Here is a 25,277-nt window from a genome sequence, read left to right on the forward strand (position 1 = left end):
GGACTAGCTGTGGGTTGAAGATCACAGGTTTAGTGTGAGATATGATGTATCTGAGATCCCCAAGTGTCATTGAAGTGGATTGTTTGTTCAGTACACAGCTTGGATGTGTGGATTTGGAGGTCAGATTTGAGTATAATTAAAGCTATGGAAGTAGATGAGTTTCCCCTCTTGCCAAGGAAAAGAAAGAAAAAGCAAAAAACTTAGGAAGTCTTGAAGAACTAAAACATACCATGGTTGGAGGGAGGAGGATGAGCTGGGAAGAGCACCAAGAAGGAATAGTCAGAGAAGCTGCCTGCAGGAGCATGGCTGCCATAGAAGCTAAGGGGAAAGTGAGTTTAAAAAAAAAAAAAAGGTGATCACTTGAGTTGAATGCTGTTGAGGGGTCTACTAAGGTAACTGAAAAGATTGGGAAGATGTGATATGCAAGTACCACTTTGATGAAGTAAGTGCAAAAGCCGGATTGGAATATTTGAAGAGGAAGCAGCGTAGTTGAAACTGCTAACAATCAGATTAATATATCAAGCCATAGTGAGCTAGTTTATGCATAAAGATTATGTCCTTATCACTTGTATATAATTTGCCACAGTAATTACCCATATATTAGAGTAAGAATTCTTACCCGTAAGTAGCTCAATGTGAACAGTGTTAAAATTGCTAGGGAGAAACATCACAGTAGGAAGAATTTGTGGTCTCAGTGGGTAACAGTTAGAAGAGAAACCCCAGGCTGCTTCTTCCAATACCAATGGGTATTGGAAATTACCATTAGTGGAACACCTTGTTTTTTCCTCCCCATGTTACTGCTTTCCGAATTTTAAGTAGTATTTACAAACTTGTTATTTTTCAAGTAAGCTTTTCCTCTTAATCTTAAAATCACTCAAATGCTGTATAGGTTGTTTTTCTTTTTAGTAGAGGGGCCCTGGCCCTCAGGGGGAAAAACTTTAAATAAAGGGATTTTCTTCTAAAGACATTTCATTTAAGTGTTTTTCTTAGTGAAATATGTATCAGTCATTTTATTTTTTGTTTTCATTCAAAAAAAAATACCAAAGTACCAAAGTCAGGAATAAGATACAGAGCACATTATCACTACTTTTTAATATAATGTTTGAGAATAGTAGGCAGCAGAAATACACAAAAGAAAAATATTACAGGCAAAAAAACTATTTTTGCAACCAACATTATTTTATACTTGAAAAATCCATGAGAGTCAACTGAAAAATTATTGCAAACTAATAAATTTAGTAAAGTTGAAAACCATATACTTCGTATACACCCACAGTAGAGAAAACACCTTATTGATAGTACCAACAACAAGAAATATGGAAAATCCCATATGAAGAAATCATTAAAACACTGTTGAGGACAAGAAACCAAATTTGGGTAATTGGGAGGAGGGCATATCCCCCCCTCCCTTTTTTGGTGAGAATGGTCAGCATCATAAAGGATATCTTTTTTATAAGTTAACATAAACATTTCAGGCAGCTCTCCCTTTCCCCCACCCCAAATACTAGACAAGATAATTCTGAAATAATATGGAAAGTGGGTAAACAAACTAGAAGAGCAATGATGGGGATTAGCTCTACCAGATGATAAAGTGTATAATAAAGTCATAAAACGTTTTCATTCTGGCTTATGGATAGACCAATGGAATAGAATAGAATTGAAGGTCTAGAAATAGACCCATGGAAGTTATTAGTATATAATTTTGATGAAGAAGTGATCACAAAAAGTAGAACTTCTCAGTAAGTGGTGTTGGGAAAATTGATAGTCATCTGGACCTCAGGATGAACTTAAAATGTGTCAGATTTAATGTAAAAGATGAAACCGCAAATGGGTCTTGAAAATATGGGCAGATTCTCTACATCCATGCTGACATTTGTGATTGTCTTTTTTATTTTAACTCTCTTACTGGATGTTAAGTAGTATCTCATTGTGGTCTTGATTTGCATTACCCTAATGAGTAATGATGTTGAGCATCTTTTCATGTACTTATTGGCTATTTGCATATCTTCAGAGAAATGTCTATTCAGATCCATTGCCTATTCTTAGATTATTTGTCTCTTTAACTGTTGAGTTGTAAGTGTTCATTTCATATACTGGGTGTACATCCCTTGTCAGATATATAATTTGCAAATAATTTACCCCATTCCCTAGGCTATCTTTTCACTTAAAAAAAAAAAAAACCATAACATGGAAGTTTATCATTTTCATCATGTTTAAGCATAGAATTTAGTGGCATGAAGTACATTTACAATATTGTGTGACCGAACAAAAACCTGTAACCATTAAACAGTATAACTCCTTTCCTCCCTCTCCCAGTCTCTGGTAACCTCTATTCTACTTTTATCTCTGAATTTGCCTGCTCTAGGTACCTCATCTAAGTGGAATTGTTCAATATTTATCCTTTTCATGTCTGGCTTCTTTCATTTAGCATAATTTCTTCAAGGCTCATCCATGTTGTAGCATGTATCAGAATTTAATTTCTTTTTATGACTGAATAATATATCATTGTATGTGTATATCACATTTTATTTATGCATTCATCTGCTGATGGACACTGGGTTGTATCCATCTTTTGGCTGTTGTGAATACTGCTTCTGTGAGCATTGGGGTACAAGTACCTGTTTGAGTGAGTCCCTGTTTTCTCTTGGGTATGTACATAGGAGTAGAATTGTTGGGTCATATAGTAATTCTATGTTTAACATTTTGAGGAGCTGCCAGACTATTTCCCACAGCAGCTACCTTTCTTCCTTTTTACTTTCTTGATAGTGTTTTTGAAGAACAAACTTTTTTTTTTAAGATTTTATTTATTTGTTTGACAGAGAGAGTGAGAGAGAGAGCACAAGCAGGGGAAGTGGCAGGCAGAGGGAGAAGCAGGCTCCCCGCAGAGCAGGGGGGAGCCCGATGTGGGACTCAATCCCAGGACTCCGGGATCATGACCCGAGCCACAGTTGCTTAACCAACTGAGCCACCCAGGTGCTCAAAGAACAAACATTTTTAATTTTTATGAACTACATTGTATTTTTTGGTTGATTGGACTTTTGGTGTCATGTCTAAGAAATCATTGCCTAATCCAGGGTCAAGATATTTCTATACTTGCTTCTAAATGTTTTATAGTTTTAGTTCTCACATTTAGGCCTATGATCTATTTTGAGTTAAGTTTTGTATATGGTTGAGGTAGGGGTCCAACTCTGTTCTTTTACATGTGGGTATCAAATTTGCCCCAGCATCATTGTTGAAAAGAGTATATTTCCCCCATTGAAGTGTATCGGCACCTATGTTGAAAATCAGTTGACCATAAATGTAAAGGTTTATTTCTGAACTCTCAATTCTGTTTTGATATATATGTCTATCCTTATGCCATTACCGCTTATCTTACTAATTACTGTAGCTTTGTGGGTAGGTTTTGAAATTAGGAAGTGTGAGTCTTAGTTTTTCTTTTTCAAGATTGTTTTGACTATTCTGTATCCCTTGCATTTCCAAATGAATTTTAGGATTAGGTTCTCAATTTCTGCTTTGAAATCTATAGATCTACTTGGAGAGTATGAACCATCTTAAACAATACTGAGTCTACTAGTCCATGAATATTATGCAGAATTAATTGAATTCTAATCAGTTCACTAATTCTCTCCTCTATCCTTTCCTACTTTTGTGAAATGACTTTAACTTCTGACCTTGATAAGCTCTATCATCTACATTCTCTATTTCAAAATATGGAAGTATTATTTACTTTTTTCTAAAATATAACCTGTACTCTCCCTTTTCATCTTAGGTCCTCTGAGATCTTGTTCTTTTGATTAATAACCATAATATTTCAGTTTAATCTAGTATTTCATTTCTCTTCTTCTCTGGCTCCTTCCTTTCTGGCTTCAGATAAATCAGTTTCCCCATCCTTATTAATACTTGCTCTCTTGAATGGATTGCCTCCTAATTATTACTTCTCATCTCCTTTTCTTCATTTCTTTCACTCCGTAAATTTCTTAATAAGTGGTCTTAAAAAAAAAAAAAAAGAAAAAAGTTGCATTCTAAACAGAAAAAAAAAAGTGGTTTTCTTTACCAGCTTCCATTGCTTCATTAGGTAATCACTTATCAACCCTTTGGCCAAGTGCCTTAACTTTTCTGGACTTCAGTATTTTTTTGTGAAATAAGTGACTTGGTCTCGATTAATTATGTTAAGCTCTGATTCTAGCCTCTGAACCCTTGGAGTCCTTACTTAAAACCCCAGTATACAGACGTGGAACTATTCTGTCCTGAAATCTAGATGGCATGCTTAGAGCCATTTGCCACACCAGCATCAGCCTTTGGGGTCTCTGTGGTTCTTTTAGCCCTAAAATTTGGTAACTCCAAAGCAATTACAGAAGTCACTTTTTTTTTTTTAAACGGAAGTTACATTCTTGAAAGTTTCAAGTAATTGTCACCAAATTAAATCTCTTCTTAGGCACCATTTCTCCTGGACATTTTATAGTAACTAAATTCTTAGTTTCTTTGTTATTTTCCACTACATTTTCTTTCTTTGGCTTTAATCACATACACAGTCTCTTTAAAAGTGTATTCACTTTAAATTCTAACACTTGCAAGAAGCTTTTCCAAATCGTACCAGCTCAGTAACATTTTCCCCAATAATAATCCACTGTAATAATCATTTATGCCATTCATTTGGCATTTAAAAATTGTACAAAGTATTTTGAGCTATGTAAAGATAATTTAGACTCAGATTCGGACCAAAAGAAATGTGATCTAGTTGAATAGAGATGTACAAAATAATTATTGAGATGACAGTGATAGTAATGAGTGCTATAGAAGAGGCTCAGATGAAGTTCTGTGGAAATTTAGAAAAGACACTTTTCCCCTGGAAGAGTAGGGCAAAGGATCCTAGAGGATATGGGTTGGGACTTGAAGGAAGGAAATATGGCACCTTGAACACACACAGGTGGGCATTTTTTTTAATTGAATTTATTTATTTTAGAGAGTTTATTGGGGGATGGGGAGGAGTGGGCAGAGGGAGAGGAGAGAGAGAATCTCAAGTGGACTCCGCATTGAGCACGGAGCCCGTAGTGGGGCTCGATCCCACAACCCTGAGATCATGACCTGAGCCGAAATCAAGTCGGATGCTCAACCGACTGAGTCACCCAGGTGCCCCTAGGTGGGCATTCTTGACTGAAGGAGCAGTGTGAATCTGCAGCAGAGGTAGAAAAGCACAAGATGGTAGGTATATTGATTTGGCTGGAAGGAAAGTTTTAAGAAGAGAGGTAGTGAGATCTAATGTACAGGTAAACCAGAGCTGGACATAGTTTTAATAGTTTTCTCTTTATAATGTGTGTATCTTGTTTTCTCAATAACATTATAAGCTCTTTGAAGCCAAGTAACGAATCTTACACTTTTAATCTCTACAGCAGAATTATGGATAGAGGTCAAGTATTCAGTAAGATTTTGTTGAATGTATGAAACAGTAGCTTCCCAAAATGTATGATTCAAGATAACTTAATTGTCACACCCTTCTGTTTAGTGTGGCTTTATCAGTAAAAACTATTTTAGATCTCCACAGTAATGGTTCCTTATAACTAATCAGTCCTTACAAAACTTTTAAAAATAAAATGGAGGGGATGGGGGCAGGAGTTGTGTCTGATTAGCAGTACTCAGTTTGATTCATTCCCCAAAAGGACATGAGAAGTGCTGGTTTGAGTTGAGAAAAAGGATCATTATAAACAAACCTTTTGAAACTTAGTCTCTAATTTAAGTTCTTTTTATGTTTTAATAAATTAGATTTTTAAGAATATTTCCTAGGATTCAGATTTCATTTAACCACAAATATTTGTTGAAAAGAAATGAAGAATTGAAAAGGTGTACCCAAGAATTGTGTTGGACTATATATGGGTAACATTTTCTTTTTTCAAAAACTTTTCTAAAGTATTATTTGGTATGATTGAATAAAAAAGATTAAAAGCATCAGCTACTCTACTGAAACAGTGTTCACATTGCTATAAGTTCCTGGTACTGCTGGTCTCCTTGGAAAGAGTATGTTACGTACACACGTAATAGAAAGGTAGGGAAATTGAGTATGCCTGCCTTCAGCCTTTTCTTTCCAATGGCACATGCCAATCTTTTATTTTTGTAAAGCAAAATATTTTTTGCAAATTAAATTGGAAGATATATTTAATATAGGAGCAGAGTTTTTATCATTTAAAAAGAGTAAAGTATGACAGTTTTTAAGAGCCATTTATTTAGAGATTCTTGTGGTAAAGTGATTCATTATTTTACAATATTTGTTTTGTTTTAAACTTTCTATATCATGTACTAGGTGAAAAACCATTTCGCTGTGATGAATGTGGTATGAGATTCATACAAAAATATCACATGGAAAGGCATAAGAGAACTCATAGTGGAGAAAAACCCTACCAGTGTGAATACTGTTTACAGGTAAGGGGTGGTTTGAAATGTTTGTCTTTGTTTTGGGGTTTTTTTTTTTTTAAATCACTTTGTTGCAGTATGATGGACATTGAAATTCTTCTATCCTAATTAAATTATAAGATAATTCTATTAAACTAAATTAGAAAATGTTACTAGAACTGTTTGAAGAACTTCCCAGCTGCTGCTGATTAGACTTATAATAGACACCTGGCTCAACAAATTAATATGGAATTGCTTATATTATTATACTTCTATCTGTCTTTATATTAATTCCTTTTTTCTTTTCTTTTCTTGCTTGATGAAAAACACAAACTAAAACAAAAAACTGACTGCCAAAATCTGAATTTGACAGTATTTTTCCAGAACAGATCGTGTATTGAAACATAAACGTATGTGCCATGAAAATCATGACAAAAAACTAAACAGATGTGCCATCAAAGGTGGCCTTCTGACATCTGAGGAAGATTCTGGCTTTTCTACATCACCAAAAGATAGCTCACTGCCAAAAAAGAAAAGGCAGAAAACTGAGAAAAAATCATCTGGGATGGACAAAGAGAGTGCTTTGGACAAATCTGACCTGAAGAAAGACAAAAATGATTACTTGCCTCTTTATTCTTCAAGTACTAAAGTAAAAGATGAGTATATGGTAGCGGAGTATGCTGTTGAAATGCCACATTCGTCAGTTGGGGGATCGCATTTAGAAGATGCATCAGGAGAAATACATCCACCTAAGTTGGTTCTCAAAAAAATTAACAGTAAGAGAAGTCTGAAACAGCCACTGGAGCAAAATCAAACAATTTCGCCTTTATCCACATATGAAGAGAGTAAAGTTTCAAAGTATGCTTTTGAACTCGTGGATAAACAAGCTTTACTGGACTCAGAAGGCAATGCTGACATCGATCAGGTTGATAATTTGCAGGAGGGGCCCAGTAAACCTGTGCACAGTAGCACTAATTATGATGATGCCATGCAGTTTTTGAAGAAGAAGCGGTATCTTCAAGCAGCAAGTAACAATAGTAGGGAATATGCGCTGAATGTGGGTACCATAGCTTCTCAGCCTTCTGTAACACAAGCGGCTGTGGCAAGTGTCATTGATGAAAGTACTACGGCGTCCATACTAGATTCACAGGCATTGAATGTGGAGATTAAGAGTAACCACGACAAAAATGTTATTCCAGATGAGGTACTGCAGACTCTCTTGGATCATTACTCCCATAAAGCTAATGGACAGCATGAGATATCATTCAGTGTTGCGGACACTGAGGTGACTTCTAGCATATCAATAAATTCTTCAGAAGTACCTGAGGTCACCCAGGCAGAGAATGTTGGATCAAGCTCCCAAGCATCCTCATCAGATAAAGCCAACATGTTGCAGGAATACTCAAAGTTTCTGCAGCAGGCTTTGGACAGAACTAGCCAAAATGATGCCTATTTGAATAGCCCGAGCCTTAACTTTGTGACTGATAACCAGACCCTTCCAAATCAGCCAGCATTCTCTTCCATAGACAAGCAAGTCTATGCAGCCATGCCCATCAACAGCTTTCGATCAGGAATGAATTCTCCACTAAGAACAACTCCAGATAAGTCCCACTTTGGACTAATAGTTGGTGATTCACAGCACTCGTTTCCCTTTTCAGGTGATGAGACAAACCATGCTTCTGCCACATCAACACAGGACTTTTTGGATCAAGTGACTTCTCAGAAAAAAGCTGAGGCTCAGCCTGTCCACCAAGCTTACCAAATGAGCTCCTTTGAACAGCCCTTCCGTGCTCCGTATCATGGATCAAGAGCTGGAATAGCTACTCAGTTTAGCACTGCCAACGGACAGGTGAACCTCCGGGGACCAGGGACAAGTGCTGAATTTCCAGAATTCCCCTTGGTGAATGTAAATGATAACAGAGCTGGGATGACGTCTTCACCTGACGCCACAACCAGCCAGACGTTCGGCTAAGCAGATGTGTAAATAATACTGGCACTTTAGAACAGATTGATCAAGAGTGGGGTTACTCTGTGTAAAATGGAGTGCTGTACAGACTTAAGAGCAATGCGTTATAACAAGTTAAGCTGATAGGAATAGCACGATAATCCAATAACTGCATTTTGTTTGGTTAGTCAGCATTCTTTGAACTGCCTTACATGTTGTCACCTTTATAGAAGCAATGCATTACTTGTTTTAGAACAGAAACTTGCTATTCCACCTACACCGAGTTTAAAAGGAAAAAAAAGACTTTCGCACACTCGTTTCCTAACCGATAACGTTGTACATTCTGAGGAGATTAGTAATTGTGTGAAATTTACTCATACTGTTTCTAAGTTTTTCAGCATAGTCATTGCACTTCAGCAGGGAATCTGAGTATACTTTACAGACAGAGTGAACTTAAAAGTTTAAATGTCAAGAGATTATGGCTTAAATAAATTAGTGTGTCCTATAGGGGGAAAAAAGAAACCAAGAAACCACCTTTTAAAAAGAATGATATGCCATATACCCTTGATTTTCATTTCGCATTATACTGACTTTTTTTTTTTGAGAAAAAAAGTAATAAAAATCTGATAGTCTAAGACTCCACTATTTAAAGGCCTAATTACTTTTAAAATATGCATACTTTCAAAACTTTTACCAAAATACGTAACTGTTGAAGCATTCACTTCTCTATGGAAGTATGCATATTGGTGTCAGTTTCTTTGTACAGTTGTACTTAGATATTTTTTATGATTTTTCATGTGCAGGTATCAAGGTTTTGAAGTTTTAGTAAAAAGATATTCTGTAGATTACATTCCCAAGAACATAATGCTTACACAAAATGTATATTCCACGTTTTAAAGCTTAATTGTATTTTACTTTACATATACACTTCAGTTAACATAGAGCACTTAGAATCTATTTGGTATTTTTGATTTCTCAAAGTAAAAAAAAAATTAGATTTTTAGGTTTGATATGGTTGTGTCATAATCATCTCATAATTGACTATTTTAATTTTTGGCAATAAAAGGAAATTGGGTATCTTTGGAACTGTAAAACCTGGTTTAATCCTTCTCTTTCTAGAATCTTGATAGATTGGATAATTAAACAGTATCCAGAGAAACTAAAGAAATGGGCATTTTAATTGCTTATTTTATCTTGAATTACTTTTTAATGAACACTGCTCATTACAATTTTACAAACCAAAAGTGTTTACTAATTCTAGTAACTACAATTTCTTTTTCAGCTAGATGAGTGATCGGAAATTTTTTGTTGCATTTCAAAATCTAAATAAACTACAGACTTTATCCTTATACCACGAATGTTTTTTTTTTTTATACTTTGTCTTAAAATAATACAGCATGGTACAATAAATAGTGCTTTTATATAAACACATATATATACTTTTCTAAAGAATGACGGTTTGAGTTACACATGGACAGTTCTAATTTTTGGAAAATAACATTAGTTCTATTGATATTATGCTCTTTAATTTGTTCCAACTTTTTATTTTAATTTCCAACAACTTTGTCACAATGCACATACTGATGTAGCACCAGTGATAATCTAAAATGAATATCCTTGGAAGGTAAAACTTTATTGTTGCTAATTTCCACTTTAACTTTTATGTTGGCCCTATAGATCTGCAGTCTTTTTCAGTATAGAATGTTATACGTTTAAATTATTTTTTCTTTTATTTAATGTTATCCGAAGAGTGTTCTCATAAAGAAAGGGAACAAAGAAAATATCCACCCTTAACATCTTTTACATTTATTTTGAATATTTTGGTGTTTTATGATAATGAGTATAAATTATGTTTAATGTGGTTTCCTCTATACTTTGGTTATTAAGCTTTGCTTGAAATATTAATTTTCCTATTTGACAGCTTTGCTGCCAAATTTTTCAAGAATTTCAGACTTCTTTGAAGTAGATATTTAAGTTCTGCCATTATTGACTTTTAAGAATGGTGTGTGTTGTGTTACACATCACACAATTGCAAGAAGGCTTTGTTCAAGTGAGATGTTAAAGATGGAACTGTGCTCATCCTATACAGGCGTTTGTATTTTTCTCATACTACTATTTGATAATAGGCATTTATTTCCTGAGTTGGTTTTTTATTTTGAGCCTGATCAAAAATTTTGTTCTATTAACAGCTTTGATGTAGTTCTTGGTACAGTATACAGTTTGTTTTAACATCACCGGCACAGTTTTTAGAATGTGACTCTGCTGCTGAGCAGTTAGGTTAAGCTAAGGAAGGAAGGCCTTTGCAAATGGTAGTTATGCAAGCAGAAGTTCAGGTGTTGCATTCCTGTCTTCAACACATTTCTTTAAATCTACATAATGGCAGACTTTTCTACCACATTGTAAGCATTTTTGAGAAAAGTGATACTTTAGCATAACTTACTGACTCACCATTTAAGTTTAGTAGTCATCGCTCTCTTACTGTGAAATTCTAAATGCCTACCAGAGTTACCTTGTATTATCATCATATGATAAACATCTCAGCAGTTTGGGTTTCCCCACTTGGGTGTAGAAAGTTACTTCATTTCTATCCGGGCATTAATAGTAAAAGTAAGTAGCCTTTTGTGCTGCTGTAGATCAGAATATTGAGGCTATGAGATACCCTTTTGCAATTTGGTTCTCATTTCTCTCAGTGAGCAAATTGTTCTATTAAAATATGCTCTTCTACCGTTGAACTTTTTGGTCTTTGTGAGTAAGGTATGCTTTTTTCACTTAGGACCTACTCTCATGTTTGAAGATTGGAAACAGGTTGTGTTAGATGAGGTAATATCTGTTGAACATCTTCTAAAAGCCTTTTTTTTTTTAACATCTTATTGTACACATATTTCATTTGGTTCAGAATATTTGAGTGGCTCTTAAATCTTTTGGATCTCCTTGCAGATTTTCTACTTGATACCATAGAAACCCATCCTTTTAGCTTTGGCTAAGGACTATCAGTGATCGGGTAATTTTCCCTTGCTGAGAGGCAAAAGAGGTCTTGTGCTCAGGGTAGGCTTTCATTTCCACAGGGGAGAGAAACTTGCAAAGTGCCAGCTAGGTTAGATCTTTTGCCACTTCTTTCATTTTATCAATTTGAGTTTTTAAAGGGCTGTTTAAAAAAAAAAAAAGCCGGGAAACTTTAAAAGTAGGCATTACTGTAGTACTACATTTCTTAGACATAGAACATCTTAAACTAGAACTTGTTTTTTCACAGTATAATTACTTGAAGAAGCACTATTATAATCAATGAGAAACTTTTTGACACTGCAATTTAATTTAAACTTTTTCCGTTTCAAATTGCTTTATTTCAGGGAAATAATTTTCCAGTTGTTTTTGCTATATTCTGCAAATAAAACCGTATGTTTCCTTTTTTCACTTAAACTTTGGTAGGAAACAAAACTAAAGCAGACAAACATTTCTTGTTGTGTTTGTTGCTTTCTTTAATCCAATGGATAAAAAAGTAAAACCCTGTAAACATTATTTTATTTTTTTATGCAATACCATGCTGTAAATACGGTTCATCAAATAAGGATGTACCTATGATTGAATCTTTAATTCTGCACAGTTAGAGTTTATATATAAACGTGTCTTGACAATCAAGGACTTTTATGTGAGTCTTCCTTTATGATGTTTATTAATGTTATGCATTCCATTTGTTTTGAAGTGAGTACCAATGTGCTAATTTGTATTGTCTGAAAGTATGTAATGTTTTTACAGCTTGTTTTTAAGAATCTGTAAATATGTACAAACAAATCACAGTACTGCTTTATGTTAGAAGGCATATGATGTTGTACTGTATGTAAGCAATAATACATAGCAGTGCTAACTTTACAAGTAGCATCAGGAAAGTTCTAAAAACATTTCAGAGTTATTAATTATCCTTATTTCATTTAATAATGATTATCTTTAATCAGTTTTTATAAGCAAATTCCATTGTTCCTCCTATTGGAACATAACACTGTTTACACAGCATAATTGAAGTTGCAGGGGAGACAGGCTAAATCTGACTTCATCTGTACTCACTTTCACTAAGCATTGAATGGCCTTACCACTCTTCTGCAAGATGGAGGAAGACCGCAAAACTTAGTGCCCATCACACTGAAGGAAGGGGGTGTGTTGTTTTGTTTTGTTTTTTCCTGCTTCTGTACTGCTACCTAACTTTGTGGTTTGCTTTGGATTTTAATATTTGTTTCTGTTTTAGATTCAAGCCCGTAAGTTTTGAGGTGACTTCAGCTCCATTGTGAAATAGTTCTCTTCATATTTCATAGCTACATTTCAATAATTCTATACTTTCTACTTTGATTTTTAGATACTTATTTTTCAAGCTTGATTTCTCAGCTGATCAGATGAATTTATTCAACTTCAAAGAAAGACAAACCTATTGTAGTTTGAATTGAGTAGATATTATACTGTACAGAACAGCTATTTGAACACACACATCACTGCTTTAGAAATAAAACCGCCAATTTATAAATGTATATGACCTACATTTTATAGGAGAAATGTTTTTAAATGCTAGTCATTTATATAATAATGTGCTTTGAAGGATTTGCTAGTCCACTTCTGTCACTTTTTAGTACACTGGTATCTTTTATATGTAATGTATGCTTTTTATTATTGTAGCAAAGCATTTCAGTAGAACGAATTTTGCAACAATATGGGGGAAATTTTTCATTGTTGGATTTGAATTATACTGGATTTTATCTGTGTAGTCTTGTCTTTATTTTAATGCTGTCTGGAAGGGAACTTGGTATCCAAATAAAGCAGGTAACCTCATTTTACTTCAAGGGCATACTGTGTAGTGCTGAATTTAATCTGGAAATCTGATGATTTTGAAAAGAGAAACACGTTTATAAAAATTGTACAGAAGAAATTAAATGTGTGATGGAAATCCTGATGGTGGAGCACGTTGAATTTTCTGATACATAGTGTTATTTTCCTGGGATCCCCTATGCCTTCTTTGTATTTCAACTAATAAAGGAAAAAAACCCTGTCATTAAAACTGGTAGGATAATAGGATATTCTGATTATACAGTATTACTTATCCCATTTTCTGACCCTTTCTCAGTCACTGTAAATTTTTATTTTCTATTTCCTATTGATAATTAAACATGTACATAATATAGACACTGTTGTATAAAACTGAATGAATTGGGTTGTTATGCTTGAATGGGTAACTAAATGGAAATATGGATACTGAGAATTATTAATGTCAGAACAAATTTCCAGGAGAAAGAGAGGCATCATATGTCCTGGGAAGGTCACAGCAGATGTTTCTTCAACCCCCTGGGTTATCTGTGTGAAAGAATCAACTCTAAACTCAGTATCTTCTACAAGTGGGTCTTTCCTTCCCCACCTCCCCCCAAATACATGAGCATTAAATTTCAAAATCTACTCAGGTGAAAATTGCTTTGCAATGGAACTTATCACATTGAAATTTTCACTGTTAAAGATACTTGTGATATTTTTAAATACAAACTTTGACATCAGTAGTCAGCCTGACAATTGAAATCTGGTAAGCCAGTGTGTTTTAAAAATACATTTTATCCTCCAAATCGAATTGTTTTTAAACAATCGGGAGGACTTGTTTGTTTAAATGCATTTTTTAATTGTCACTGTAAAAATAAAATCTTGCTTGACCCCATATTATGACATGAATGAATTGCTGAGCCTTTATAATACAATGGAAGCTCATTTCATGCATAGTTATGGAACATAGACATGTTCTTTAAACTGACCTATTCATTAAGTGGTTTAGTGAGTTTCACGGCTTCTGACGTTGTCATGTAGTTAAACCTTGCCACTTGGGGTTTATAATACCATTTTATGTATTGTGATACTAAAGGAAGCTGTTTTGTTTTATTTTTAATTGGATTATTAGACTAATTTATATTTGCAAATTCTGCATTTTAAATGTGGACACTTGCTGTTTGAAAAATAAAAAAAAATACAGAATACAGTTTTATGAATAATTTCCTAGCTGAATTTTTCACAATATTCTGAACCAAATAACTTTAATGGCAAATATTTAAAAACTGGTGCATAGATTTATATCAAAAAGGATGTCTGTATGGAATTAACAGTTTTTACACAAATTGGGTAACAGTTAGGGCCTTGACGGTACGTAGTTTTGTGTAGAATGTATTAGGCAGTTCTAAAATTCAGGAGTCAAATGTGTATCAGATGACTCTGATATTTCACACTTGAAATATGTTTAACATGGGGTTAAAAATTATGTGATTTTTTTTTTTCTTTTAACCTGTTATATGTGGGGCTTGGGGTTTTTTGCCCCATTAGTGAAGATAGTTTTGTTTTTATCCATTTGCCACCTTGCCACTCCCCTGTCTTGTGACTGATGGGACGGACACATTGTAAGAAAGCCGTCTGCTATCAGGAGTACAGTCCAGGTCCTTGGGACAAATACAAGCGAATTGGCCTTTGCAGAGATACTAGTCCTAGGACCCTGGCTTTATTAGCATGGTGCTTTAAGTAATGATACATAATACCACTGATAGTCTATTAATCCATTTCCTAGATCTCTCTTCTTGAATGATTAGAAATGGTAGGGAGAAGGGTGGGGAGATAACTACATGATGCTTCTCTTACCTTCTCAAGATTACAAGAAAAAAAGTCATTTGAATTAATGCGTTGTCACTGAGTCTTGACAATTTATCATGCACAAAAGGAGTATGAAGATTTTTATGACTATATGTTTGGGTAGAAATTTAATTTTTTTTTCAGACTGCTGGCTGTCCTGTCCCTCACCCTCACCCCCACCCCCACCTATGGTCCTGATAAGGTATTAAGATAAATTATATCCATTTGGTGGATAAAAATCAATGGAGCAGAAAAGTTTAAGTGAACTAAAGGTAAAATTTGGGGTTTCAAAATTAGTTCTTTTTGTCATTTTCTAATGTCCTTAAAAGGACATTTTATGCACACACCCATGCAGATGTATATGCATATGTGTAAGAGCTAGGATGTGAAATGTGATACTGTAAGTGAGAATGACCATTTTCAAAGTGATTTAATACTTTGAAAACAAAGTAGAAAAAAAAATGGGAAAACTCAAGTTTAGAAATGGACTTAAATGGTAAAATGGGGAACATTTGGAGTTTTTGCATATTTACCCATTCAGATGAACTTTTAAAATCATAATTTCCCCTAGCTTCTCCCATTCTTAATGAGATTCTGAAACTGATGCTTGTGTCAAGATGGTGATGGGAGCCAAAGAAATGCATTATCTGTGATAGTAATTACATTTCTAATGATTTGAATTCTTACTTGCTGGGGTCTAGTATTTATTGAGTATCGATCACCTGCTAAGTAACAAGCATTGTCCTGGATGCAAATAAGAGACGGTTGAGGATACTAACGTCTTTATTTGAGCATCTGAAAGGTATTTATAGTGGTATCAGTTGCAGGGTGCGGTGTTGTACTTTAGATTATGAAAGCAGATACTAAGTGTTAAGATGTGTTGGGTGTTGTGCTGAGTAACATACCTCATTCCTCACCAAATGGGTAAGTAGATTTCTTTATTTTAGGATAGATTTCTAGAAAACATAACTTTAATAAATTGCAGAAGATAGAAAATATATACAGGCCAATACAGTGGAAATGACATTGGTAAAAGTATTCCCTAAAATACGAAACTTAGGATAAAATTCAAACCTGGACTGTGGAAATGAGACAGAAGTCTTTGTTCAGAAGAAACTGACCTTGTTGGAGTGGGAATAGTGCTTTCTAGGGATTTTGCAAACCTGAGGGGTACCAACATCAAAGTAGGGAGCAGGAAATGGATGCTAGAGGATGCCTTTCTGGAAATAGGAGAGCCAACTGAACCAGTGCTAGTTAGTCATTTGAGCACAATCTTCATGGAGTGGTATTAATACTAATTTAAATCCATTGAAGTCATACACTACTATTCAATACTCCCAGCAATGATTATGATACTCTTTATGTCAAATAACTTCCACTAACCCCTCATTATGATACTCTTTTCCTTGACTATTTCCTTCAAGGTGTTTGGTCCACGGTAAAATTTACCCTTAAACTTCTAGTATGAGAAATTTACCTTTGGTTCTTTATGGGAACTCCAGCACTGTCCTGCAACTTTTGTCATTGGCAACATGAGGGTTAAGACTGATTGCTAGAGCACAAAATTAAATGGCAGAAAGAGGATGCAACTGAGTAAACACATTCAGAACCACTCTTGGGTTTACTCACAGGAGACATTCGCTGAGAAGAGTTGTCCCATGCAGTTTGCTGAGTTGGCCCTCATGACTTGAGGGCAGTTGATGGTACTCAAAGGCAGTGTAACCAGCGCTGCAAGGGACAGCTTTAAATGAACCTAGTGTGATCTTGTTGATAATTGTGAGACAGCAGGGCTGTAGGGTAGGGAGACTCCACTGGCCACACTGGCAGGTTAAGCAGCAAAATGAGCACGAGATTTAGAATCAAGAGACTTAAGTTGTGGCTCTCCCTTTGTGTAAGGTTGTTCAAGTCACCCTTCCTGAGCCTCAGTGTTTTGTCTTTAAGATGGGGATTAAAAATTCGTTTCAGAATTGCTGTCAGTATCAAAGCATTTGAAATGATTTGTAAGCTGTAAAGCACTAAATATTTCCTAGTCATATTTTACAAGTGGCACAAAGGCAAGATAGAGCAGAATTGGACAAGGGTTTGGAAGCCTCTTCTCATGTAAAGCAGAGCATGTAATAAATTCCTGACTTGCTGACAATACCATCTTTTCAAAAAATTGAAGAAGGTAGGAGTGGGTTTGTCTGGATTTAATTGACGAGCAAGGGAAAACTAGTTAGGTGGAAGTGATTCCATTTTCAGAGACCCTGGAAGGGATGCAACATTTCGGAGAACAATGTATATTGTAGTGAATGTTAAAAAGTCAGTAGACTTGCAGGGTGGGGAAAGAGGCAGAAATCACACCCTACAAAAGTAAGAATGTATTGAACCACTCAATCCCAAGCTATTGGTTAATCAGGTATAGGAACCTGACTGCCCATGAGGCAGGCGAAAAGCACCATGGACAGTAAGGTAGAGATGCTGCAGCCAGCTTACCCAGGCTGGAGGAGGGCATGTAGGTCTGTGTGTATGTGCTGGACCTGCTCGTTCACCTTTTTCTTTCACCACTTTTTATTTTTCTTTCACCATTTCTCTCCATTCTTTGCTACCTACTTTGTTTTCTTCCTCCTGAAAGATTCTGGTATGTGCCACAGTGCATATACACCAAATGGAAACAGCTGACTGATAGCATGTAATACCTGGCCTTTCATGCAAGTTAGGTTTGTTTACTTTTAAGTGTTTTTAGTATTAATATTCCAGGAAAATTCAAAATTGTTCATCAAGAAAAGATAGTGGGACCCCTGGATTAGTTTATATGCTTCTCGGGGGCATTTTGTTCACAGAATATAGAACAGTGCTTCATCCCTAAGCAAAATAAATGAGTGAACAATGTTATGCAGTAAAAGAGATATTAACAGTAGAGGTGTTAGAAATGATGGTGGACATTTGATGGTATTAAGATAATGCTACTATGATCAGGGAACTTGGGAATACCGGATTTCTGCGCTTGGCCACAAGCTTCTAAAGATTCCCAGAGGAGACATACACAAGGATCAATGGCTAGTGGGAAACATGGAATCTTATGTGTTGCACCTCTTTCCCAAACCCTAATGTAGAAATGGGCCAAAGGATGTGGTCAGAACTACAGGACTTCTAGAGCCATTTCCTTCCCTGTAGCTCCTTACTACCCTCTGGCTGCAGAGAAATGAGAGCAAATTCATATATGAGAAGAGCAAATAGAGAACATGAGGTCAGAATTCCATAAATGCACAAAAGTTTCCAGCATTTTCCCCAACCCAGTGGCATAGGAATAAAGGAAGGAAAAAAGGGGGGTGGGCATGTCCACATGTGTGGCCTATTGGAAAGTGACTTGTGCTCACTGCTGGGGCAGCTCAGTAAATGTTCTATGATATAAATTGGATGGACAACTCATGGTGGGCTGGACTTGTGACTATTTCTGAAATCCTTTTGAACCCTCCCTCCCTTTACCACAAGTACAGCCACCCTCAAGTCTTGCCTGGGCTCCTACAAGTTTCTGCACATTGACTCTTGATGGCCTCCAGTCCTTTCTGCAGATCATAACCATGCAAAAACCCTTCAGAAGCTTCTCACTTGCTATTTGAATAAACACTGAGCTCCTTGCCTTGGCCCTGGTGGCTGCCCGCTGCCCACAGACCCAGCATCCCCCACAGTGAGCTCTCATCCTCTCACGTTTGGTCATGCCCACTTCTGCCACAAAGACTGTTTACACTCTTTACCTATTAACCCTCAACCCTGACTTCAGCCCCAGCATCATTTCCTTAGAAAAGCTTATCCTGATCTCCCTGCTTAGGTCATAGCTACCCTCTCCCTGTGCCTCTCCCTACCCACCTATTTCAGACCCCCTCCCCTCCATACAGTTCCTTCTAGCATAGGTGGCTCTTTGTCATGACCTGCTTATTAGTGTGAGAATTTGTTTTGATTCCTGCCTGTCCGGAGCCGTCCGGCTCCCCATTGTGTGTCGGTGCTGGGCTCAGTGTTTCGTGATGAACAGATACCCGGTGAACATGGTGGAAAGAGAGCATCCAGGCCCACGAGTCACACCTCAGGGTGTGAAGAGCTTGCAGGTGCTGCCGAGGAAGCACCACCTGGGACTTTAAGGCCCTCTAGATAGCAGCCGTGGGACCCGAAAACTGGTCATGTGAGTTTCAAAATGGGAGGAAAGATGGTGGATTTCGAAAACAAGGGATAGCTGCATTTCAATCCTCATCAGATTCTAGAATGTTCATAACAACTCTGTCAGGTAGGCTAGGCAGGCCTTATCATTAACTCCATGGTGCAAACGAGGAAGCCGAGACTTAGACACAGTAAAGACCATGGCGGAAAAGAAGAACTGGGACCCAAATTGGGGCCTGACTTCTCTCATCCTGACTCTTGAAGGCCTGTCAGCGGGTCTTCCGTGTAGGGTATTCAAGCAAGTGCTGAAGGCTAATTGTACTGTTGCCACCGTCATTCATAAAACAAACTGGACCCAGCTCATTAGGCTTTTCCCTGCACCTCCTGTGTTCTCTGCTCCCACTAAATCCTGGCTCAACCCAGATGGCACGTGGCTGCTAGAGGGAGAATGCCTTCCTCCTGTCAGAGGGCAAACTCCCAGAATCAACAAACAACGTAGATCCTGGAGGAGAAACCGGATCTCAACAGAAGCTGGGGACATCTGACAGCAGGAAAGTGGCGGCCCCTCCCTCTCCACTCAGCCCTGCCCCAGAAAGCCCGGGCAAAACTCTTCTTCCTGGGGTCCTGCCCCCACCTTTCTGAGAACTGGGAGATCTCAGCCGGTGTGAGGGGCTTGTACTTGCGTCAGGTTTGAATTTCTTGAGTGGCCCCTTCCCACTCCCAGTTAATGCCTGCCAGCCCTTCAGACCGACGTCCTTCTTGCAGCTGGGCCTCCTGGAAACACACCTCAACCTTTTTCTGTCTAATCTCTTCACCTGGATTAGAGAGGCTGTATTGTGTAGAGGAAAGAGCCTGGAATAGGAACCAGGCCTCGGTTCAAATCCTGACTCCACCCTCAGAGCCAGCAAACTTTCCTGAATGTGTGCACAATTCCTGTGATTTTTTGAATAGATATGTCCCACGGAGCTGCATCACAATGACCAACTAGAAAGAAATATAGATAGATAATAAATTACTTGTGCTCTTTGAGTAATAGATTTCACAACTTCTCTTTGTCATTGAAAATTTTAACTGGAGTAGGACACCACTGTGGACAGAACATATTCTATCCCTTAAGTATTTTAAGAGAGCAGCAAAAACTGTTCCCCCCCCCCCCCAAATACTGAGCTAGAAATTCCATGTTTTTCAACCTTGGCTGTCTCTTAGAATCACCTGAGGAACTGAGAAAATACTGATGCTCAGGCTCCACCCCAGACCTGGGTACTGGTGTTTTCTGAAACCACCCTCAGGTGATTGTAAAGTACAGCCTGAGGAGAGGACCACCAGGCTAGCTGACCCCCCTCTCGTGAGCCTTCTGACTCTGGTTCCAGTTCTGATTCTAGGCTGCGAGGTAATTTTGTATATATACATATTTACATCACAATTTAATGTTTTCGACCTGTTTTTACATTTCTATTTTGGTTGACTTTGTCCAAGCTCTGATCCTTGCTCAGGGTTCAGACTTTATGATGGATGAGGTCCTTTTTCAAGACCTGCTTTTTTCTCCAGCCTCCACACAGAGGGCAGTTCTCAGTGCCAGCCACTGGAAGGGGAAGAGATGAGGGAGCCTCTGCCAGCGGCTAAGCGGGGTAAGGCCCACAGAACAGCAACGTCACTATTGTGAACTTCAGCTTGAGTTGGAGTTGCTACTGGATGAAAAAGAAATGAGTTGAAAAACAATATTAGGATTTTTTATATAACAATGAAATGAATAGAAATAACCCATTTTTTTTTTTACCTAGGTTGGATGCATTATGTATTCACTATCTATTGCTGAATAACAAAGTACCCCAAAACCTTGTGGCTTAAAACAACAATTTATTATGTCTCATGGTTTCTGTGGTCCATGTTTCTGTGGACAGAGCACAGCAAGGACAGCTTGCTGTCTTTGCTCTATAATGTCTCTATAATGTCTGGGACCTCAGCTGGAAGAACCTAAAGCTGGGGACTGGAATCATCTGAAGGCTGGTCTCACGTGTCTGGCAGTGGATGCGGGCTACTGTGGGAACATCCGCATGTGGCCTCCCCATGTGGTCCAGGCTTCCTCACAACATGGCGGCTGAATTCCAAGCATAAGTGCTCCGAGACCAAAGAAGCCAGATGGACTGCCTACTGCTTTTGTATTCTAATCTAGGAAGTCGAGCGGTGTCATTTCTTGCTTTCCTTTTATGGGTTGAGCCAGTCACAAAGGTCCGTTCATGCTTAAGTGTAGGGAACACGGCCCCCATCTCTTTTGAAAGGAATATTAATGTCATATAGCAAGAAGAGCATATGTTAGTGCCACCATCTTTAGAACATACTGTCTGCCCCACATTGTTTGTTTTTTGATTTTCTTACTCATCTATTTTTCAGATTCCAAAAGTAATGTGCTCATTGTAAGAAAAAATATCTCATTAAAAATCCAGAATTTGTCAGGGCGCTGGGTGGCTCAGTCAGTTAAGCCTCTGACTTCGGCTCAGGTCTTGATCTCAGGTCCTGGGATCGAGCCCTGTGCCGGCTCCCTACTCAGATGGGAGTTTGCTTCTCCCTCTCCCTTTGCCCTTACTCCTGCTTGTGCTCTCTTTCTTTCAAATAAATAATCTTTTTCAAAAATCCTGAATTTGTACACCTAGAAAGTAGATTTCTCTCCCATTTTACCCACTATCTCAATCCCACTCCCTAGAGATAGCCACTGTTAACAGATTGATGTGTATTTTTCCATACTAATTACATACATATACACACTGCTTTATAAAAAATAACTATACACATTATTCTGCAACTTGCTGTTTTTACTTATGTGATGAACAGAGTTTCATATTCGTACATATAAAGACACCTAATTCTTTTTAATGCTGGCTGTCATAGCATTGCTGTACCATAACTTATTTAATCAATCTTCTATTAATGGACATTTGGGTTCAAATTTTTTTTAACTATTACAGATTAATGATGCAGTGAACATCCTTATACTAGGTCAGATAGGGTTGTATCTTAAAAATCTAATTGTTCTTTTCAAAGGATATGCAGGGGGGCGCCTGGGGGCTCAGTCGTTAAGCGTCTGCCTTCGGCTCAGGTCACGATCCCAGGGTCCTGGGATCAAGCCCCTTGTTGGGCTCCCTGCTCCGCGGGAAGCCTGCTTCTCCCTCTCCCACTCCCCCTACTTGTGTTCCCTCTCTCGCTGTGTCTCTCTCTGTCAAATAAATAAATAAAAATCTTAAACAACAACAAAAGATATGCAGGATACTGTTTTTCAATACAACAAAAGTGCATTTTCTTTTAAAGTACCATTGTTATGAAGTCAATTTACATTAAGCAAGATACACTTTTTTTTTTCTTTGAAAATGGATGGGTTTCTCTTGCTTTAACACGAGGAAAAGAAAAAACATCTGTTCTTAGGTCTGAAAATGCTTATAAGCATTGAAGGGAACTTCTCATTTATTTAAAAAGTAATGAGTGACAGAGAATAGGTGGTTAAGAACAGTGGTGTGGATTTCTTTTTCTAATGTTTTTAACTCAGGCTGTTAAATGGAATTGAATGTGGATTCTTCAAAGTTCACACAGACACTTAGAGGATGGTTCATCAGAAGATGATGACAAACAGGAAACTAACTGGGGGGCAAAAAAAAAAGTGTCATGTGTAAATCCCAAAGTGAATAATAAAAAATAATAAAGATGCATGGATATATAGTCTATTGCAATAATCTGACAGTGTCATCCTGCCCACCTATCCATCCTTTGTTTACAGCCGGCTAATGTGTAATTTATTCTGGAGTCTTTCCTCTTGCAGAGAAATGTCTTTGCACGTTATTAATTAAAAAACGTCTTTGCTGGGAATGAAGTTCTGACCCGTTCTACAACATGAATGAACCTTGAGGACATACTTAGTGAAATAAGCCAGGCGCAGAAGGACAAATATTGTGTGATTCCGCTTCTATGAAATATCTTGAAGAAGCAAATGCATAGAGACAGAAAGTAGATTAAAGGTTATCACGGGCTGGGGAAGGAGGGGAGCGGGGAGTTACTGCTTAATGGGTGTGGAGGTTCTGTTTGGGATGATGAAAAAGATAGCAGTCATGGTTGCACAACAAAGTGAAGGTAATGTCACTGAATTGTACATTTAAAAATGGCTAAAATGGCACATTTTATGTGATATGTCTTTCCATACCAAAAAAACCTTTACTGGAGCAGGAGATGCTGGGGCTCTGTCAGTGTTCCATGGCTTTGCCTTCCCTTTTGTTTTTAAAAGAACAACCTCTATTTTTAGGGATTTTCACACAAAGGCTCATGTGGGTGTGGGAAGTACTCCCAGCTGCCCTCCTGTTTTCAGAAGCCCACATGGAAGCCTAGCAAGTTATTTAAGGATTAGGATGTATGCCAGATTGGAAATGGAGATAATTTAATCTCTCTGTATGTTAATTCAGTTTTTTTTTTTTTTTTTTTTTTCTGCAATCTGGGGCCCTGGAAATCTGACTTCGATCCCCAGGGAAAGCCAGTTCTGAGTCTTGCTGAAGGTGGTGAGGGCAAAAGAATTCCACTTTCTTCGAGTCGGAGGGCCACCTGGTGGGGTAGCCAGCCACACTTGGGGATCCAGAGCAGGCGCAGTCTCCTCTCCCGCCCCAGGCTTCTGCACCCGCCCCAGGGGCCACGGGGCCAGTGTGGGAGTTGCGGCTTTCTGGCTCCCCAGCCTTTCTCACTCTTGGCTGCAGGGCTGGACGACTATTCTTTAGACCTGCAGTGGGTAGGCTGGCCTCCTGTCCTATTTCTCAAGGCTGGGCACATCAGCTGGTGGCATTGAATGGGCCGAGGGCTGCAGAGGCAGTGGCTGGTCAAGTCTGGGGGCCGGTGGAGCCCCCCCCTTCCCCCCCCTCCCCCGGTAACCCGGCCGGGCGTCCAGATTCCCGTCCTCTCCTCCCGGGCCTGGCAGCTCTCTCGGGGAGCTCGGAGCCCTCCTGGGCGGCGCTAGGTGTGTGGACCCGACCCTGGGTGGGGTGGGAATCTCTGCAGCCCCTCCCTCTCCACCTGGCCCCGAGGGCCGCGCTGTGCAGACGTGGCTGGAGCGACCGAGCCCGGGTGGGACCCGCCTCTCCGGCGGGACAGCTGGGACCCGCGCAGCGCACACCTGGTCAGCCACGTGGCGACGGGGCGGGGACAGGGCGGGCCCAGCACTAGGAGCTCCCAGGCCCTGGATCAGGTGAGGGTGGATGGGGCTGGTGGGTGGGGAGTGCACGAGGTGGTCCTGCGGACGACTTCTCTCTCCCGGGGAGCACTGTCCTGTAGTCCGGGGACCAGGCGTCGCCACCTGCTCAGGTAATCCCCGCCTCTCCCCGGCCAACGTCACCTGGTGCGCGTGTGCACCTGCGCGTCTGTGCTCGGGGACTCGGACACGCGCGCGTCTCCCGCCCGGCCCAGAAGAGGGCTGGTGGGTTCTCCCCAGGGTCCGGAGGGCCGGGTGTGGGCTGCTCCATCTGGGGTTCGCCGAAGTGTGGGGGCTGACCGAGACGTGAGAGGGTCAGGGCTCTGGGTCCCGAACCTGGGGGTCCTTTTCCGCAGACCAAGAGCCGGAGCTGCGGGGGTCGTGCCATGCCCAGCGCGCTTCCCCCAGGGCCCGCTGGTCTGCGCGTGGGCGGCAGGTGGTGAGGCGCCGGGACCTTTCCGGGTCCCCCTCGCACGCTGCTCGTCTCCGCAACCCGCCAAATGCTTGCAGTCTCCCTGCTCCCCAGCCCACCACCCTTTTCCTCAGAATGCTCTTGGGGCGCTTTCCCTTCCTCCCTTCGCTGGCTGCTGTCATTGGTCATGTTCTTCTCACATGACAGACTCTGCCCCCATACCTCCCCTCACTCTCCCTTTCCTCCTCTTTCCAATATGTCAAGAGCCCTGTCTCTGTCCCATCCCTATGCTGGGGAAGGGGGCACACCAGTGGCGCACAAGGTCCCTGCCCCAAGGAAAGCTGGCTCTGATGCCAAGGGCAGACTGCTCCTCTGAGGAGAACCAAGCCTTGATAATGATGCTCAGTCCTCTTTTTCTTTACCTACCCTTTCTGGCCCTGCTCCAGAGGGGACCCCCAAGAGAACTTCCTAAACTCCCCTTCTCCCCCTCTGCTCCTGGTCCAATCGACATCACTCACCACCTGCAACCAGTTCTAGTGAGCCAGTGATGTCTG

The 25,277-nt window shown here is 39.2% G+C and overlaps 2 protein-coding genes across 7 annotated transcripts in view; both read left to right on the forward strand.

Moving 5' to 3' along the window:
• ZNF148 (zinc finger protein 148) overlaps positions 1-14,009 on the forward strand; it is a 122,875-nt gene extending 108,866 nt beyond the window's left edge. For all 6 annotated transcript variants that reach the window (XM_027582725.2, XM_027582720.2, XM_027582724.2 and 3 more), the window contains 2 exons: positions 6,296-6,414; positions 6,758-14,009. In XM_027582725.2, the coding sequence (XP_027438526.1) occupies positions 6,296-6,414; positions 6,758-8,356 (1,718 nt within the window). In that variant the 3' untranslated portion in view covers positions 8,357-14,009. The remainder of the gene's footprint in view (positions 1-6,295; positions 6,415-6,757) is intronic.
• A 10,316-nt stretch (positions 14,010-24,325) lies between these two features.
• Positions 24,326-25,277, forward strand: part of SLC12A8 (solute carrier family 12 member 8) — a 149,792-nt gene continuing 148,840 nt past the window's right edge. Inside the window, exon 1 of the mRNA XM_027585025.2 lies at positions 24,326-24,424. The gene's annotated coding sequence lies outside the window, so the exon portion shown is untranslated. The remainder of the gene's footprint in view (positions 24,425-25,277) is intronic.

The sequence above is a fragment of the Zalophus californianus genome, chromosome 1 (assembly GCF_009762305.2).
Source record: "Zalophus californianus isolate mZalCal1 chromosome 1, mZalCal1.pri.v2, whole genome shotgun sequence".
In the NCBI taxonomy this organism is placed as follows: Eukaryota; Metazoa; Chordata; class Mammalia; order Carnivora; family Otariidae; genus Zalophus; species Zalophus californianus.